This window comes from Trachurus japonicus, chromosome 17 (genome assembly GCF_045865225.1).
Source record: "Trachurus japonicus isolate A0001 chromosome 17, Traja_1.0".
Classification (NCBI taxonomy): Eukaryota; Metazoa; Chordata; class Actinopteri; order Carangiformes; family Carangidae; genus Trachurus; species Trachurus japonicus.
Genome location: NC_140923.1, coordinates 8,831,618 through 8,849,574, shown reverse-complemented (window position 1 = coordinate 8,849,574; position 17,957 = coordinate 8,831,618). Strand labels below are relative to the sequence as shown.

The 17,957-nt window shown below is 45.7% G+C and overlaps 1 protein-coding gene across 1 annotated transcript in view; it reads right to left on the bottom strand.

Moving 5' to 3' along the window:
* Positions 1-65: 65 nt before the first annotated feature.
* Positions 66-17,957, bottom strand: part of LOC146970081 (neuropilin-1a-like) — a 105,065-nt gene continuing 87,173 nt past the window's right edge. The window contains exons 12-19 of the mRNA XM_085803922.1: positions 15,087-15,314; positions 12,646-12,675; positions 7,878-8,006; positions 5,310-5,530; positions 5,163-5,258; positions 4,362-4,458; positions 4,162-4,206; positions 66-352 (exon numbers count right to left, since the gene is read on the bottom strand). Coding sequence (XP_085660048.1) covers positions 78-352; positions 4,162-4,206; positions 4,362-4,458; positions 5,163-5,258; positions 5,310-5,530; positions 7,878-8,006; positions 12,646-12,675; positions 15,087-15,314 — 1,121 coding nt within the window. The 3' untranslated portion in view covers positions 66-77. The remainder of the gene's footprint in view (positions 353-4,161; positions 4,207-4,361; positions 4,459-5,162; positions 5,259-5,309; positions 5,531-7,877; positions 8,007-12,645; positions 12,676-15,086; positions 15,315-17,957) is intronic.

The following is a 17,957-nucleotide window of genomic DNA, read 5'->3' as shown; positions in this document are numbered from 1 at the left end:
TTCCTCCTTGCGTCTGATTGGCTGCATCATGTGTCCACGCGGAGGAGCGTTTCTTTTTTTTTCTCCTTCCCGTGCCCTCACGCCTCTGAGTAGTTAGTCTGTCCGTTCATCTTGTCCTTCTTTAGCTTCACGCCGTCCACCAGCTCAAAGTTATAGTTCTCCAGGGCGGATAAGTTCCTGTCCGTCATGCTGCCCTGCGAGCAGGCGCAGTACAGCACCACGCCGCAGATGGCGCCCAGGAAGACGCCCAGCGCCGACATGGCGATGATGGTGATGAGGATGGGGTCCAGGGTCTTCAGCATGTTGCCGGGGCCGCCGAGCTCGCTAGAGTCCTGGGAGAGCGAGTCCAGCGCTGCAGACAGAGACAGAAACATGGACACGAGTTAGGATGCGTTCAGACGTCAGAGTTCTGTAATCACATGAAGCACCGACGGCTTTTATTTCATCTCGTTGTTACGACTTGTGACAGTTTTATGGCTTGAGTCTGGGATGTCAGATTTTCAGTGAAGGCACCACCGCCAAAATCATAACCACAAAAAGTCAATTTATGATTTATGAAAGCAGCTGGAGGTTGTTTTACAGTGATACACAGAGCAATGCAAAAATGGAATTTATTGCCAAAATAATATATGCTTTTAAAAAAGCCCTCATGAAGAAGAAAACATCGAGGAAGTGTACGTCGCCCGGACTGGCGTTACCGGGGCCCCACCCTGGAGCCAGGCCTGGGGTCGGGGCTCGCAGGCGAGCGTCTGGTGGCCGGGCGCAGCCCGAACGAGCGACGTGGGCCCGCTCTCCCGTAGGCTCACCACCCGCGGGAGGGTTCAGAAGGGGCCGGTGCCGTGTGATTTGGGTGGCAGCCGTGGGCGGGGGCCCCAGCGACCCAATCCCCGGACAACGACTCTGGCTTTAGGGACATGGAATGTCACCTCGCTGGGGGGGAAAGAGCCTGAGCTCGTGCGGGAGGTTGAGCGGTATCGGCTAGAGATAGTTGGGCTCACCTCCACGCACAGCCTGGGCTCTGGAACCCAACTCCTTGAGAGAGGTTGGACTCTCTTCCACTCTGGAGTCGCCCATGGTGAGAGGCAGTGAGCTGGTGTGGGCTTGCTCATAGCCCCCCAGCTCAGCCGCCATGTGTTGGAGTTCTCCCCACTGAACGAGAGGGTCGCTTCCCTGCGCCTTCGGGTCGGGGATAGGTCTCTCACTGTCGTTTCGGCCTACGGGCCGAACAGCAGTGCAGAGTACCCGGCCTTCCTGGGGGCCCTGGGAGGGGTGCTGGAAAGCGCTCCAACTGGGGACTCCATCGTTCTGCTGGGGGACTTCAACGCTCACTAGGCAGCGACAGTGTTACCTGGAGAGGTGTGACTGGGAGGAACGGCCTCCCCGATCTGAACCCGAGCGGTGTTTTGTTATTGGACTTCTGTGCTAGCCACAGTTTGTCCATAACAAACACCATGTTCAAGCATAAGGGTGTCCATCAGTGCACGTGGCACCAGGACACCCTAGGACAGAGGTCAATGATCGACTTTGTAGTCGTGTCATCTGACCTCCGGCCGTATGTCTTGGACACTCGGGTGAAGAGAGGGGCGGAGCTGTCAACTGATCACCACCTGGTGGTGAGTTGGATCCGCTGACAGGGGAGGAAGCTGGTCAGACTTGGCAGACCCAAGCGTATCGTGAGGGTCTGCTGGGAACGTCTGGCAGAATCCCCTGTCAGGGAGGTCTTCAACTCCCACCTCCGGGAGAGCTTTGACCAGATTCTGAGGGAGGCTGGAGACATTGAGTCTGAATGGACCATGTTCTCCACTTCCATTGTTGACGCGGCCATCTGGAGCTGTGGCCGTAAGGTCTCCGGTGCCTGTCGCGGCGGTAATCCCCGAACCCGGTGGTGGACCCCGGAAGTTAGGGATGCCGTCAAGCTGAAGAAGGAGTCCTACCGAGCCTGGCTAGCTAGGGGGACTCCCGAGGCAGCTGACGGGTACCGGCAGGCCAAGTGGACGGCAGCCCGGGCGGTCACGGAAGCAAAAACGTTCGGGGAGGCCATGGAGGAGGACTACCGGTCGGCCTCGAGGAAATTCTGTCAAACCATCCGATGCCTCAGGAGGGGGAAGCAGTGCTCCGCCAACACTGTTTACAGTGGAGGAGGGGAGCTGTTGACCTCGACGGGGGATATCGTCGGGTGGTGGAAGGAATACTTTGAGGATCTCCTCAATCCCACTGACACACCTTCCGTCGAGGAAGCAGAGGCTGAGGATTCAGAGGTCGATTCATTCATCACCCAAGCTGAAGTCACTGAGGTAGTTCAGAAGCTCCTCAGTGGCAAGGCACCGGGGGTGGATGAAATCTGCCCTGAGTACCTCAAGTCTCTGGATGTTGCGGGGCTGTCGTGGCTGACACGCCTCTGCAGCATCGCGTGGCAGTCGGGGACAGTGCCTCTGGACTGGCAGACCGGGGTGGTGGTCCCTCTCTTCAAAAAGGGGGACCGGAGGGTGTGTTCCAACTACCGGGGGATCACACTCCTCAGCCTCCCGGGGAAAGTCTATTCCAGGGTGCTGGAGAGGAGAATTCGGCCGATAGTCGAACCTCGGATTCAGGAGGAACAATGCGGTTTTCGTCCTGGCCGTGGAACGCTGGACCAGCTCTACACCCTCCGCAGGGTGCTCGAGGGTGCATGGGAGTTTGCCCAACCAGTCCACATGTGTTTTGTGGACTTGGAGAAGGCTTTCGACCGTGTCCCACGTGGCATTCTGCGGGAGGTGCTCCGAGAGTATGGGGTCGGAGGCCCTCTGCTGAGGGCTGTACGGTCCCTGTATGACCGGAGCAGGAGCTTGGTTCGCATTGCCGGCAGTAAGTCAGACCTGTTCCCGGTGCGTGTTGGACTCCGGCAGGGCTGCCCTTTGTCACCGGTTCTGTTCATTATTTTTATGGACAGAATTTCTAGGTGCAGCCAAGTGCCAGAGGGGGTACGGTTCGGGAGCCACTTGATTTCATCTCTGCTTTTTGCGGATGATGTGGTCTTGTTGGCTCCCTCGAGCCAGGACCTTCAGCATGCACTGGGGCGGTTTGCAGCCGAGTGTGAAGCAGCTGGGATGAGAATCAGCACCTCTAAGTCCGCGGCCATGGTTCTCGACCGGAAAAAGGTGGCTTGCACCCTCCAGGTCGGGGGACAGTTCCTGCCTCAGGTGGAGGAGTTCAAGTATCTTGGGGTCTTGTTCACGAGTGAGGGGAGAACGGAGCGCGAGATCGACAGGCGGATCGGTGCGGCGGCCGCAGTAATGCGGTCATTGTATTGGTCCGTCATGGTGAAGAAGGAGCTGAGCCGAAAGGCAAAGCTCTCGATTTACCGGTCGATCTACGTTCCCACCCTCACCTACGGTCATGAACTCTGGGTCATGACCGAAAGAACGGGATCCCGGATACAAGCGGCCGAAATGAGCTTCCTCCGCAGGGTGGCGGGGCGCTCCCTTAGAGAGAGGGTGAGGAGCTCTGTCACCAGGGTGGCGGGGCGCTCCCTGAGAGAGAGGGGGAGGAGCTCTGTTACCAGGGTGGCGGGGCGCTCCCTTAGAGAGAGGGGGAGGAGCTCTGTCACCCGGGAGGAGCTCGGAGTAGAGCCGCTGCTCCTCCACATCCAGAGGAGCCAGCTGAGGTGGCTCGGGCACCTGTATAGGATGCCCCCTGGACGCCTCCCTCGTGAGGTGTTCCGGGCATGTCCCACCGGGAGGAGGCCCCGAGGAAGACCCAGGACACGCTGGAGTGACTACGTCACTCGGCTGGCCTGGGAACGCCTTGGGGTCCCCCCGGAAGAGCTGGAGGAAGTGTCCGGGGAGAGGGAAGTCCGGGGATCCCTGCTCCGACTGCTGCCCCCGCGACCCGGACTCGGATAAGTGGATGAAAATGGATGGATGGATGGATGTATAGCTGTTGTTTCTAGCAGAGACGTAGAAATCCACCGATGTGATGCTTCAAGATGTCAAAGAAATACTACGTGATGTGACGCAGACTCTGCTCAGACAGTGAGAAGAGAGTTTTTTTTTTTTACTTTTCTGCAGAAAACAGACAAGATGTTTTCACAGAGAGAAGAGAAACGAGGCGAACAGGAGCGAGATCCCTCGACTCCTTTTATCCTGTCAGTTGAATGTTTTTAGCTCGATGTGCTGTACTCACGTAGGATGAAGATCTCAGTCGGCGGAGACGTCGGGACTTCAGGATCTGAACGAAAGAAGAAGAAGAAGCTGTTGATTTAAAGTCGCAGACGACAGAAAAGAAACCAAAAAAAAAAAACACCTCTTGTTTTTTCTACCAGCTGAACTGAGTGGATTTAAAGACTTCAAACACAACAGCAGCTGTTGCGTTGCCGTACTCACCCTTACACTCCTCTGCACTGAGCACGTCCAGGATCTGGATGTTGTCCACGGCGATGTGACCTGTGCTGCGTCGGTCTGAGACGCCTTCCACCAGCACCTGCAGAAACACAGGAACAAATGAATGAATGAGTCAATCTTAAAATCTTAATTAACAGAAGAATGTTTTTTTTTTTTCAAGTTTCCCACTGGAAACAACGGTGGCCCTGAGGGCTCAGTGCACTGCAACATAAGAAAAGACATGCAAAGACAAAATCACATGATTCACAACGTATTAATGAACACATGCATTAGTCTTTCTGGGAGCACACGTGTTGTCAAATCCATGTTGTTTTCTGAATTTTAAGCACGTTTGTGTTGAGCCCTGAGGGCCACCGTAGAAAAACCACTGTTTTACAGCTTTAACATGCATAGTTGTGTTTATTATTATGACTTTTATTTATAGCGTTGATAAGTTTCTGCACAAACTAATCCATATGGAGGTATATTTGTTACATTATTATTTGCAAATGTGCATCTCAATCTGTGTGTGTAATCAGATTTGTGAAATGTGTACTTTACCGACGTGTGTGTATGTACTTGAATCTGCAAATGTTATATTCATAATCTGTGTGCGTGCTCGGATTTGTAAAATTTGTAAACTTGCAAACCTGAATACAGATGAGGATTTGTTTTACACATTTACAGATCTGATTACGCACACACAGATTAAGATACACATTTGCAGACAGTAAAGTAACAGTAACACCTCCATAACTCTGAGGCTCAGAGTGGTTTGACCCATCCGGGACGCCGTATATTTACCTGATACGAGAGGCTTGAATGTGGCAGCAGAACTCGCCCCTCCCTCCAGCGGTTGTCTTGGTGACCGCTGACCGTCCACAGCAGCTGAGCCCCCCCCTCCTCCTCCTCCTGCTCCTCCTCCTCCTGCTCCTCCTCCTCCCACCGCACCTCCTCCTTCTCCCTCCTCTGCTTGATGTGCAGCGAGCCCACGTGTTCGCCGGCCATGTGGTACCAGAAGGACATGCACAGGTCGGCGTACGGCGCCGTGACGGGCAGACTGGCCAACCGGGCCGTCTTCTCCTCCTTGTCCCTCTGGTCCTCGCTCTCCCCCGTCTTACTGGGCAGCCCCACCTCCGTCAGCTGCATGTAGATGAAGTTCCCTGGTCGGCCTGCAGGGGGCGGCATCGCACAAGGGAAGAACTGATGATGATGGTCGACCATGCTCTGTTGTGACATTTTAGTCTTAAAGTGCTGAGAATTTGTGAAATTTTGTTTAATTTACTATAAAACTTAACCCTCCTGTTGTCCTCCTGGGTCAAGGAAGGAAGGAAGGAAGGACAAAGGTAAAGATGGGAGAAAAGAAGGAAGGGAAAAAGGAAGGAAAGATATAAGGAGGGAGGGAACAGATTGGGTCAATTGGTTGAAAAAGGAAGGAAGAAGTAAGGATGAAGGGAAGGAAGGAAGGAAGGGGACTGTGGAAAGAAGGAAGGGAAAAAGGAAGGAAAGAAAGAGGGAGAGAGGGAACAGATTTGTTCAAGGAAGGAAGGGAGGGAGGGAAAAAGGATTGTGGAAAGAAGGAAAGGAAAAAGGAAGTAAAGAAAGATGGAGGGAGGGTACAGATTCGTTCAAGGAAGGAAGAAGAAGGAAGGGAAAAGGGAAGGAAAGAAAGATGGAGGTAAAGGGAACAGATCAGGTCAATTGGATCAAAAGAGGAAGGAAGTTGACCTTGATATATGAAAATTATGCCAATAAAAACAGTTGTTCAAAAAAAGGAAGGAAGAAGAAATAAGGACGAAGGGAAGGAAGGAAGGAAAGAAGGAAGAGGAAAAGGATTGTGGAAAGGAGGAAGGATGGAGGAAGGAAAGCGATTGGGTCAATTTGACCCAGAAGGACGACAGGAGGGTTAAGAATAAAGGCTATTTTTCAACTTTCTCAAGTCTAAGAATCATAATAGGCGATAGAAGAACGAAGGACGTTCTTGGTTTGTTCGATGGCGAGCAGTTTGGATGGACTGGGTATCGTCCTTATCATGACGTCATCTCATCAATAACCTCACACAGCAGAGCTGAATTACAGGCCAGGATTAAAGGTCATCACATGCAAAATGCAACAATGTATCAGTGAGTTTATGAATCGGAAAGATTAGGAAACATTTATTTTTGATACAATCCCAATGTAGCCTATTATTTTGCAGCTTTACGACCCATTGGCCATTTAAATATTCTCTGAGATAGATATTTCTATATTCTTAGATAAGGGATTACATTCAGCGATTGGTCATTCCTATAAATCATCTAAAATTTGATTTATGGCACATATACTGTCGTAACTCAGCTCTGAGACTGACACTTAAGATTCAGTCCAGCACTTGATAACTTACTTTTAAGTTCAGCTTTCTGCTCGTAAATCGACTCTTAGCCGTGTTGTTAGGAGTAATTATAAGAAGATTGATAAATACGGCCCCAGTTTTTACAAAAACGTTCAAGGCCTCATTTTTTCATTTACTTTATTTCAATGGCTTCTCTTTGTGAAGGTGAAAGTCTCTGAGTGAGGAGGATGAGATGATGTGATGGTGAAGTGTGGCACTGGAGATGTCAAACTCAAGGACCGGACGACAAAAAGACTTCAGGAGAAATCTGACTTCACATCACAAAGAGCTCGTTTTTTTTTTGTGTGTTTTTTCAAACTCGTGATCTTGTTTGAGTCAAAAAATCAAGGTGAAATCATTCATTCTGAAGCTGCTGCTGCCTCCACACATGAAAAAAAACCATTCATCACAGGAGATTTGAATGGAGAGACAGATGAGTGCTGTGTTTCTTTTCATTATTATTATAATTTTCATAAGTCATGGATTTGAAGGCCGTTTATTCAGTTTTCAAAATGTGTTAAAGCTCAGAGCATCTGCATGTTTCTGCACAAAGACTTTTTAACGGAGCTCCGTCGTGTCGCCACAGCTTCCCTTGTTTTAAGACGCCTTACGTTTTTCACGTTGTCTCTGTTTTTGTCTCGTCGTGCCTGACTGTAACCCAGGACTTTTCTTAAATGGAGGAGTCTTCTAATTTAAACAAGGATTTCCTGAAGAAAGTTAAAATGCAAACTTCCTCTAAAAACATTATTGTAAGGAAAGGACATGTAATTATGGCCAACGGATGTTCTTGATCTTAATCTTTTGTCCTGTACAATGAGCTCATGTCTAAATAAAACAAACACACAACATGGGGGATTGGGTCTATTTCCCTTTTCACTCCTGTACCTAGGTAACCGACCCACTTATTTCTTATCTCTGACTTTCTATGTGAAGTTTTAAGACTCGTAAAACTAACCGAGGCTCTACGTGAACCTCATGACATCAACTTGTGATGTTCTTCCTGTTCACTGTTTCTCTGTCTTTAGTCGTAACTTCACCTCATTCAATAAAAAAAACAGCTATAGTTGCTAATTCCCAGCAGATTCATTTAAAGCTTTGTTTTAATCCAACCTGAGGGTTAAATGCTCAGCACAGCAGGTGTCTCTCACCTGTGTGGTCGTGGGTCGGCCCTCGGCGCCCCTCGTCGTTCTGGAGGCGCCACTCGGCCCCCACGCCGTCCTCTCTGGTCCAGCCGCACAGCGACAGGAAGTCGAAGTTGCAGGCGAACCACACGTAGGCTGCAGAGAGAAGAGAAGAGAAGACAGAGAAACAACCTCCGTTTAATCACATCTCTACGATCCCTCACTGGCTTCCCACCAACACAACAGAGTCAAATACGATCGATGCAGGGTGAAACAGAAGCATCAGAAAAAAACCCCAATCAGCTGCAGTTTAGCAGTCACATATTATGGAAATATCACTTTCTGAAGGCTCTTTAACATTTATCTGGGTTTTTGTTTTGCCTTTCGGCCCCTAAAATGTGAGAATTGACAAAACAATATGTAATTTTCAGCCTCCTGAGGTTGAAATCCATGTGGTTTTACGAGCTGTTCCGTCAGTTGTCTGACAATGATGTCATTAGTTTTATAATTTGCATAATCCCACCCCTACCTGTGAGTACCGGTAGAGGGGGCGGGGCCTGGTGAGCAGTGGTTCATTTGCATTTAAAGGGACAGACACAGGGCTGTTTTGAGCTGTGATTTAGATCCTTGTGGTATTTTGACCAAAGCATGTGACAGACATGTGTTTAAGACACCTGGGAACTATTTTAATTTGTATAAAAGGGACATAATATGTCTCCTTTAAAATAATCCATGACCTGGAAGAGGAATGATTATTGATTATTGATGTAAATCTTTGCAACAAGGTTGATTATGAACTTAAACACCCCAACAGTAACTGGCTCATAAGAACTACATATAAACTCAGTCTTGTGGCTGAGAAATCAACTTTTTGTCACTGGTTTGTTGGTTTGTGCTTTGTTTTTATGTTTTATTTTTTTTAATTCTTATTATTGCAAATGTCCCACAACATACGCTTTGGACGATGAGAAATGTTCAAAATGAAGGCCATAAACAGTATATCTACTCTAGTATAAACAATGCAGGTTTCAAGTTCAATGTGATGAATGTACAATAAATATACTACTACGGTACATAACAAGCTGAGATCATATCTGCTGCTGTGATACGCTTCTTATCTGCTGCTGTAAAAACATCCAGAGACACATCGAGTGTTTTCATAGGCACGACTACGCTGCTGGAGAGTTTCATAGGAAGCTGTGTGACCTCTTCTCTTCCTCAAGTCTCACAGTGACAAGACAAGAGCAGCAGAGTGTGTGAACCTGAGCTGACTAATCCTCCACAGTCCCGACGAGGACGAGCCTGAAGAAAACAAACTAAACTAAACTAAACTAAATACCCCCCACTGTAGGCCTTGTAGCATCAATATTACAAAAGCTGCTCCCGCTGCTGCACTGTACACTCGGTATATACTGTGTGTACACGTAGCACTTGTACAGTACAAAAACAAACAGAAATCTTGTGCATTTAGCACTTGTATGCAGTAAGCCTATGTAAAAAATAAAGTACAAAAATATAGAAATGAGAAGTGCATACTGTAACTCAGCCACAGCATCATTTCTCCGTACTGGATCAGGCCACAGGACTTCATCCTGAACTGGCTTACAGTATATGTGCCCTCACATCATTGGACACAAGTGTGATCAATTTTGAGTTGTTTTGTTCAACCGGTGAAACCTGTGCTTTAATTGTGTTTGACTTTTGCCACCTGTGCTCAGCATTATGCAACACAGGTACATCACCATGAAAATGTGTTGGTGAGTTGTGTCTAAACAGGTGAAAAGTGCTGATGGTTTTGCCAAAAGAGAAGAGTGACTGATTCAATCAGTGGGTTCAGGCAACTGAGAATTTGGTTCAGACAACAGGGTTTAGTGTTTTAGCAATTGAGAAAAACTGTAAAACTGTGTAGCTGCCGGTGGTGGAAACATATCACAGCCGGGGTGAGAGACAGACAGAGACAGAGACACGGAGAAGAAGAAGCAGAAGACGACTGTGAACAAAACTGATGAGAAGCAGCAGCAGCGTCGACACAGTTACAGTTACAGTTACAGTTACATTACAGTTACATGTGTTTGGGATCAGGACATGAAGAGACACAGAGAGAGAGGGAGGGAAGGAGGGAAGGAGGTGGAGGAAGGCGTGGTGCCACCAACATAAGGATGTGCAGGGTTCCTACGCAAGTATGGAAAGTATGGAAAAGTATGGAAAATGGACACTATCATATGGAAATATGTTTTTCTTCATACTTCTCTGGGTTTGGTCTCATCTGAAGTTATTTGGGTTAATTATTTTGTGTGCGCTATTGTACCTAGCTACAATCTCCAGGAAATGATTTGGTTACATAATGGCATACACATTCAGAATAATGAAAACAAATGATTAATTGCATGCTTTTTTTAATATTATGCACATCTATTTACTCAAATATCACAAATAATATGAATATTTTAACGAGAAGTCCAGAAATTAGGGTCTGGAAAAAGTATGGAATTTGGAAATTTCAAATGTGTAGAAACCCTGGATGTGGGCCACAAAGAAAAGAAAAAAACAGAGAGAGAGAGAGAGAGGGGAAAAAAAAGAAAACTACATCTCCCTCCCTCCTTCTCCTTCTGAACACTGGACATGTTGTTTCTGACTCTAATGGGATGCAGAGCTCCTTCTCCACCTCCACCTCCAAACCTCCAAGCTGTCTGCACGTGATGCTGCAGCTCGCTAATTGAGACCCATGAGGCCTTTATTCTCCCTCCTCTACACCTCCATCCATCCCTCTCTCCATCACTTCCTCTCCTCTGTCTCATCTCTATTCATCTCTATCTCTTTTTTTTCTTTTTTTTTCAAGATTTTCAAGATTCAAGAAATTGATTTTGCCATTTTGTGCACAGCAAGCTGCATGGGTACAATATAAATTCTTGTGCAGAGGTCCCCCCGAGGTCAGATTTAAAAGATTATTAAAAGGTTTAAAAAAAAAAAGGGTTAGGGTTAGTGAGTAGTGAGTCAAGACAAAAGTAAATAAGGAAAAACATTACACACAATTCAACAAATAGCCTATGAATAAATAACATTAAAAGACAAAAAACACAATTAAAGTAAGTAAAGCTGCCGTATTGTCTAAAGTGCTGTCAGTGGTGTACCAGTTGTGTTTATTTAATATTTGCCATGAGTTTGACTGTGGCTGGGAAAAAGCTATTGTATAGGTGTGTTGGGTGTGTGATTATACTGTCTTTTCTCTGTCACTGCCTCCATTTTTCTATTTCTATCCATTCATCACTTTCCCTCTCACTCCACTCCACTCCTTTCCTTGTTTTACTTACAACGTCCAACTATTGATAAATACTTTCACAACCTTTCAATTAAAAAGTAGTGAAAATGTGAAAAACATACTCACATGAGGTTTCTTTGTCACACTTCATGTTTTTTTTTTCCACTTTCTGTGACTGTTGCTTTATTTACATGTGAGATAATCATGACTGACATTTGATAGCTATGATTTTTTTTTAAATAAGTCGCAAAAGGAGGCTGAAAAACGTAATTAATCTAGCAATAAAGGCACTAACACTGCTTGTTTACGCCAAATCGTCCGACCAATGGTGTAACTTGATCACTCAGTCAGTTAGTCAGTCAGCGACAGACCCGTTCATAGCAGTAAACCCAATAAAAAGTCACACTTTGACTTCATTTAAACAAGTGGAACACAGCCTATAAGATAAATGTGGGAAATAAACAGCTGCAAAGGTTTTATCACCTTTTTTTTTAGGATAATAGATTTTTGGTGTAGTTTATATTTTCTTATGGTTTTCCAGACTCTTTCCTCACTCGTCTTGGGCATTGATCGAAAAAATCATGATTTAAAATGAACAATGTTTATAAAAAAAAAACTGTGACTCTATAACACGTGCTTCTCATGTGTCTGTCTGCAGCCCAGTTGTGTCAGGCTCATTCACTCAGTGTCACTGCTCTTCTTGTGATTGTTATTGTGCTCTGTACTGTTGGTGACAGTGAGCGATGGGGCCACGGGCTGAAATAATGCAGCTCTGCACTCACGCATTTATTTGTAGCTACATCTCCTTGTAAAATGTACGGAGACAGACAGAAGAAAACAAAAAGAAAGACAAAAGATGGCATTTTTGGTCTTCTGGATGACTATACCCTATATTCTACTAAAGAACTGGAAGTAGTAGCCTTCACCTCACTCATTGCTAAACGCCACCTCCTTCTGAATTGGAAAACCACAACTGCTCCCTCCAGTACACAATGGATCACAGAGGTTATGTACTTTTTGAAAATCGAGAAAATTAGATATTCAAGAAGGGGCAACTTGAGCAAATTTTACAACAAATGGCAACCGTTTATGGACTTTTTTGCATCGATGTAACCCCCCTCCCTCACACACACACACACACTCCCTCTTTCTTTTCTTTTCCCCTTTTTTTTTCTCCTCTCTCTCTTCCCCTCTCTTTTTTATTATTATTTATGTATTTCTTCTGTCATGTCAGTCTAATCATTTTATATAGATTATATCTCAGTATCTAAACATTGTATAGTTTATTTGGTTTTAATTCTGTAACTGTTGATTGTTCTCAGAAACACAATTCTAAATCCAAGGGGGTATACAAACATGTTTAATGCTGACACCAATGTACCATGTATGTGCCTTTGTTATTCTTGTATACATATTAATAAAAAATATGAAACAGAAAAAGAAAGACAAAAGAAGTGGAGGGGAGCAGAGTGGAGGAGGTGAAGAGGGAGATAAATTAAAGATGAGGATGAGGCAGATGGTGGCGGACATCCTCACCTGGTAAGACAGGCGGCGTTGGTTCAGCTCCTGTCGACAGATGGGAGAGTCAAAGTGAGGTCAAAGGTCAACAAGGCCGGTCCCACACACACACACACACACACACACACACACACACACACACACACACACACACACACACACACACACACACACAGATGCCAACACAACACCTCGGAAATCAATACCGAGCTCTCGTGTCGTGTTTGAGTTTCCAAACTTAAGAGACTCAGGACAGATAATGGGTCTGATTACATGTGATTTAAAGAGATAGTTCAACATTTAGTCAAACTGGCCCATTGCCATAAACGCTATAGTCATAGCAGTAGGTTCGTTACCTTTAAAGGGACAACGAGGAGTTTCTATTTGGTTATAACAAAGTCTGATATTAATGTGGATGAATCTCCGTTACCACTTGTTAATGGTCCATTTTAGATAAATCTATGGTTTTGTCTCTATGGTTATTTTGTTATTATTAGTGGTGGTGGAAATGCTGGGCGAGCCGACCAGCGTTTCTTTACTTTCGGTTTCGTGGCGAGTCATGAGAATAACGCCGCCGTATGAATCTCCGTTTATGGTGGGAACTACGACGGTATGTGATCGTCTTCCAACCTCTGACTTTAATTCTTGATGAATGAAAACATGAGTCTGTCTTGCGCCGGTCAAAGAATTTCACGGTGCGGAGGCTCATAAATGTAGTGTGAAAACACTTCGCTTTTTTTTCAGAACGTTACCACACAGAGTTGTTTTAGAGGGAAATACAGAGACTGTTGATGAAAAACTGTCCCTGAAGGCAACGTGCATCAGTGGTTTTGCATGAATTTCCCTCTAAAACAACTCTGTGTGGTAACGTTGTGTTATTATCTCATAGCGTGGTGAATGTGCAGCTCACAACTTGTCCACCAGAGCGTTGTGGAGTTGTTGGATTGTGTATTTGATGAGTTTGATGAGGGAAACCAAGAAATCCCATAATGAGCCTCCGTAGCGTAGCTCTGAGCAGCTCACGGCTCTGCTCCGCCGTTCTAAAAACAGCTTGCACCGACAATTAAAGGTAACAAACCTACTGCTATGACTATAGGGATTATGGCAATGGGCCAATTTGCCAAAATGTTGAACTATCCCTTTAAGAGACTCAGGACAGATAATGGGTCTGATTACATGTGATTTAAACGAACGGGAAAGATCAAGCAGAATTTTTTAAAAACATGGATGTGTTAAATTAAACAGCGAGAAAGAAGGAAAGATGAGGGAGAATTTTTCATGGTCCAAGTCCAACATCTTCCCACCTTCGTCTGTCAAGAAGCAGGAGGAGGAAATACTACGTGAAGCCCACATGAAAGAGACGAGAGGTTCAGGATGAAACAGAAGCCAAGAGTCGGATTTTTACATCGCTTCTTAAAAAAGACTCAGGAAGTAGACGAGAGAAGTTAAAATGTAGGTTTCTTTTCTCTGTTTGTTTAGTTTTTTTTCAAACCAAGGGGGCAGTTGTGGGTCTGAGAAATGAAGTCACTTCCTCGTTCAACAAACTGCAATCCCCTCTTCTTCCTCTGGGGGCTGGTGTCAGAAAGCAGCATTCTCCATAGACCCCCATGTTAAAATCACCCACTTTACATCCTCAATAAACATGTTAAAAGCCTGGTGTCAGAACGTTTTCTGGTCTCAACCGATAGTTTCTACCCCCGCACACACTCTGAGGGGTTTAACTCTACCGTTTGACCGTTATTAGGTTAAAACTCTGAGGGGGGGGAATTGTTTTTTAACTCTACCGTTTTACTGTTATTAGGTTAAAAATTCTGGCCAATCAGGGCGCAGAAATGTCGAGGGACAGGTCCGGAGACCGCTGCTTCGAGGCCAGTGGGCGGGCTCTCGGCCGGCTAACCGCCGCACCGCTCCAAATATGGCAAATAGAATCTGTGGCGCGCACATAAAGAGGGCACTTTAGCACACGTTTTGGCTCCACGAGGGCACTTTAGCACACGTTTTAGCTCCACGAGGGCACTTTAGCACACGTTTTAGCTCCACGAGGGCACTTTAGCACACGTTTTAGCTCCACGAGGGCACTTTAGCACACGTTTTAGCTCCACGAGGGCACTTTAGCACACGTTTTGGCTCCACGAGGGCACTTTAGCACACGTTTTAGCTCCACGAGGGCACTTTAGCACACGTTTTAGCTCCACGAGGGCACTTTAGCACACGTTTTAGCTCCACGAGGGCACTTTAGCACACGTTTTGGCTCCCAGGGAGCACTCTAGCACTCGTTTTTCAACAATTGGGCCACAAGGGGGTGCATGCCACTGAGTAGAATCCAACATGTTCAATGTTCAACAGGTTCAAACCCCCGTAGTAGCGGCACAAAACAGACTCCCCCAAACCAATGGGTGACGTCACGGTGCTACAGCCGTTCTCTCTACAGTCTGTGGTTCAAACTGAGTGGTTTTTACCTGCCGGCTGCTCGTAGTCCACGGCCTCGCCGCCCTCGCAGTCCTCCTGTCCCTCCACGCAGTCCGGGGCGGACGGGGCGGACGGGGTGGCGGTGCCATCGGCGTCTGCAGCGTCGGCGTCGGCGTCAGCGCCCGGGAGGGTGACGGGCATCGTGGTGGTGGCACCGAACGTGGTCATGGGGAGAGTAGAGGCGACGGGCGTGGTGGGGGGGGCCGTGGTCGTGATGTCTGAGGACGGAGAGAGAGAGAGAATGAGTCTCGTCCACACAACAGACAAACTTTTGGAGTACATTTTTATTTATTTATTTATTCATTTTATACCCCAGGTTTCATTTCTGCTGGAAAAATGTTGGGTTTGGTTTACACTTAGTTTAAAGCAGAAGTAAGCGATCCGGTGGTTTTGGCTAATGCTGCATTCCAGGCAGGCTTTTGAAACCGTAAATTACAGCTTCAAGTCACGACTTACGACTTTGTAGCGTTCCAGGCAACCCACTCGTGTTTCTCCGACCTGTTTTACCTGTGAAAGTCACTATAACGGCCACTCGTAACTTCTGACCCGTGAAGTCGTACCAGATCGAACTGGTACCACTTCACAGGTCGGAAAAATACGAGTTACGGGTTGCCTTGAACGCACCATAACGTCTTGTCAGCCGATGGAGTTAGCAGCCCCCGCCCTCGTCATGGATCTTAAAGGTACTTTATGTGTCACATATACAGCTAGAAAGAATTTCATCTGTGTTTTCAATAAAGCTTAAAAAATAAAGAGGGTGAGTGAAACAATCTGTGGGAGGAGGAGGAGGAGGACAAATATCTGGTCTGATATTTGTTTCTTCTGTAGATTTCTCAGGACCTGACGAGACTTCAGAGTTTGAACTTTCTGAACAAACACAACGAAGAAAAATAAAACTTTATTCTCTAAACAATCGAACAACAACAACAGTGTGACGCTTCATGTCTTGACAAACATTTCTGATTAATCCTCTGCTGCTCCTTGAAGAGGAGAAACGGGCCAAAGAGTTGTTGTAACATCATGAAGCAGCTGGTTTTATCTATCATACCAGGCTGCAGGCTATTGATTGATTGATTGATTGATTGATTGATTGATTGATTGATTGATTGATTGATTGATTGATTGATTGATTGATTGTGGGCCGATCAGCTTCCGATGAGGGAGGGGCTACGGGCAGACGACCGACATGCTACCGAGCTTTCAGAGCCTCGTCATGCTGTTTCCTCTTCAGCGCTCTCCTGTTACATCACATGACTGACAGATGGTTCATCCAATCACCTGCCAAATCTTTTTTTTTTCTTTTTTTTTGTGTCTTTAAAGCTCCTGCTCCTTCTTTTCTTCCAAACCGAATGATTCCTGTGAAGCCGTCCCAGATGGTTCAGTGAGACAAACCATCTGGTGCGGCAGGTTAGTGTTGCTGCCGCTTGTTGCATGCAAAAAGAAAAAAAAAAACATCTCAAACACAGCTGTTGCTTTTTTATGACATTATCAATCTAACCGGCAAATTGATTTTACAGCTCCTGATGAGATGCTAAATCTTGAAACGCAAGAGGAACTTTTCCAGTTGTTTTTTTTTTGGGTCTAATGTGCAGCACTTCTAGAAACCAGGAAGTGACGGAGATCCTGGAGACTTTGCTGAGATCGAGCAGGAACATGTGAAGAAAGTTTATATGTTGATCTAAGATGGAGAATAAAGCTAAAGAGCAGAGGGTGTGATAAAGTCGAAATATAATAATTTGGGCCATTTTAAATGTAATAAAGCCAATAATGGAATAAAATGTTTGAGCCAATAGCATAAAAACTTTTTTCTTGGTTTTTTTTTGCCGTTATTACGTTATTGGCTTAGTATTTAAAAAGATTTGACTGGAGCCAATGTAATAATATACAGTATGTATCACTACTGGATACTGTGTTTTTTTTTTAATTTTCAGGGTAAAAGATGTCTCTAGTTGCGTTTCCATCCACCTTTTTTTATTCGCATTTTCAAAAATTGCGAATAAATACTTGAATGGAAACACCAGAAATTCGAGGCAGTAAATGCGCATAAAAGTTTTTACGCTTTGGGGGGGGGGGGGGATTTGTCAGCGTATCTGCACACCACAACACAAACACGCTCCGTAACCCGTAATGTTTTGTTCGTTATGTAACGTTTTCCACCGCTACATTTATTGATTTTTCGCCGGCTTCGTTGTCAACAGATGCACATGGAGGAGAGAAGCCTGAAGAGAGAGAGGCCTTCAGCTCACGGTCACATCATGTATCAGGAGCTGCAAGTGTCTCAATTCATTTAGAGCCTGAAGTGTCTGACCAAAGTAAAAACCACAGGAAAAAAACGAAACAAAAACCAACTCTTGTATCTTGTATCTTGTGTCGTGTTTTCATGGAAATGAAAGTTAAACCGAGTTAGAATCAGCATATGTAGGTCTACGTAGGGAAAAAAATAAAAATCACAGATGGTCTGTGTGTAATTAAACGTGTTTTGAGTGGGATGGATGTTCTCAACAACAACAACAACAAGGTGGATTCAAGAGGGAAAAGAGTTGTTGCAGATTTGACTCTGTTTTCCATTCCTCTTGTTTGTTTTTTTTGTATCTTAAATTGGCGTCCTGATGTTTGTGTTGAACCGCGGCCTCACGCTGCTGCTGCTGCTGCTGCTGCTACGAGGATTCAACACACACACAGTCGTACACCTCCACATCCAAACCTCTGAATGAATGAAACCCACACTTCAAAGCAGCAACGATCCGCTTCACATCAAATAAATATGAAAATAAAGAGGAAAAAAAAACTACAAACACACACACACACACACTTATAATAACTATAGGTTAATTCAAGTAATAATAACAGCTGCTGGGTGA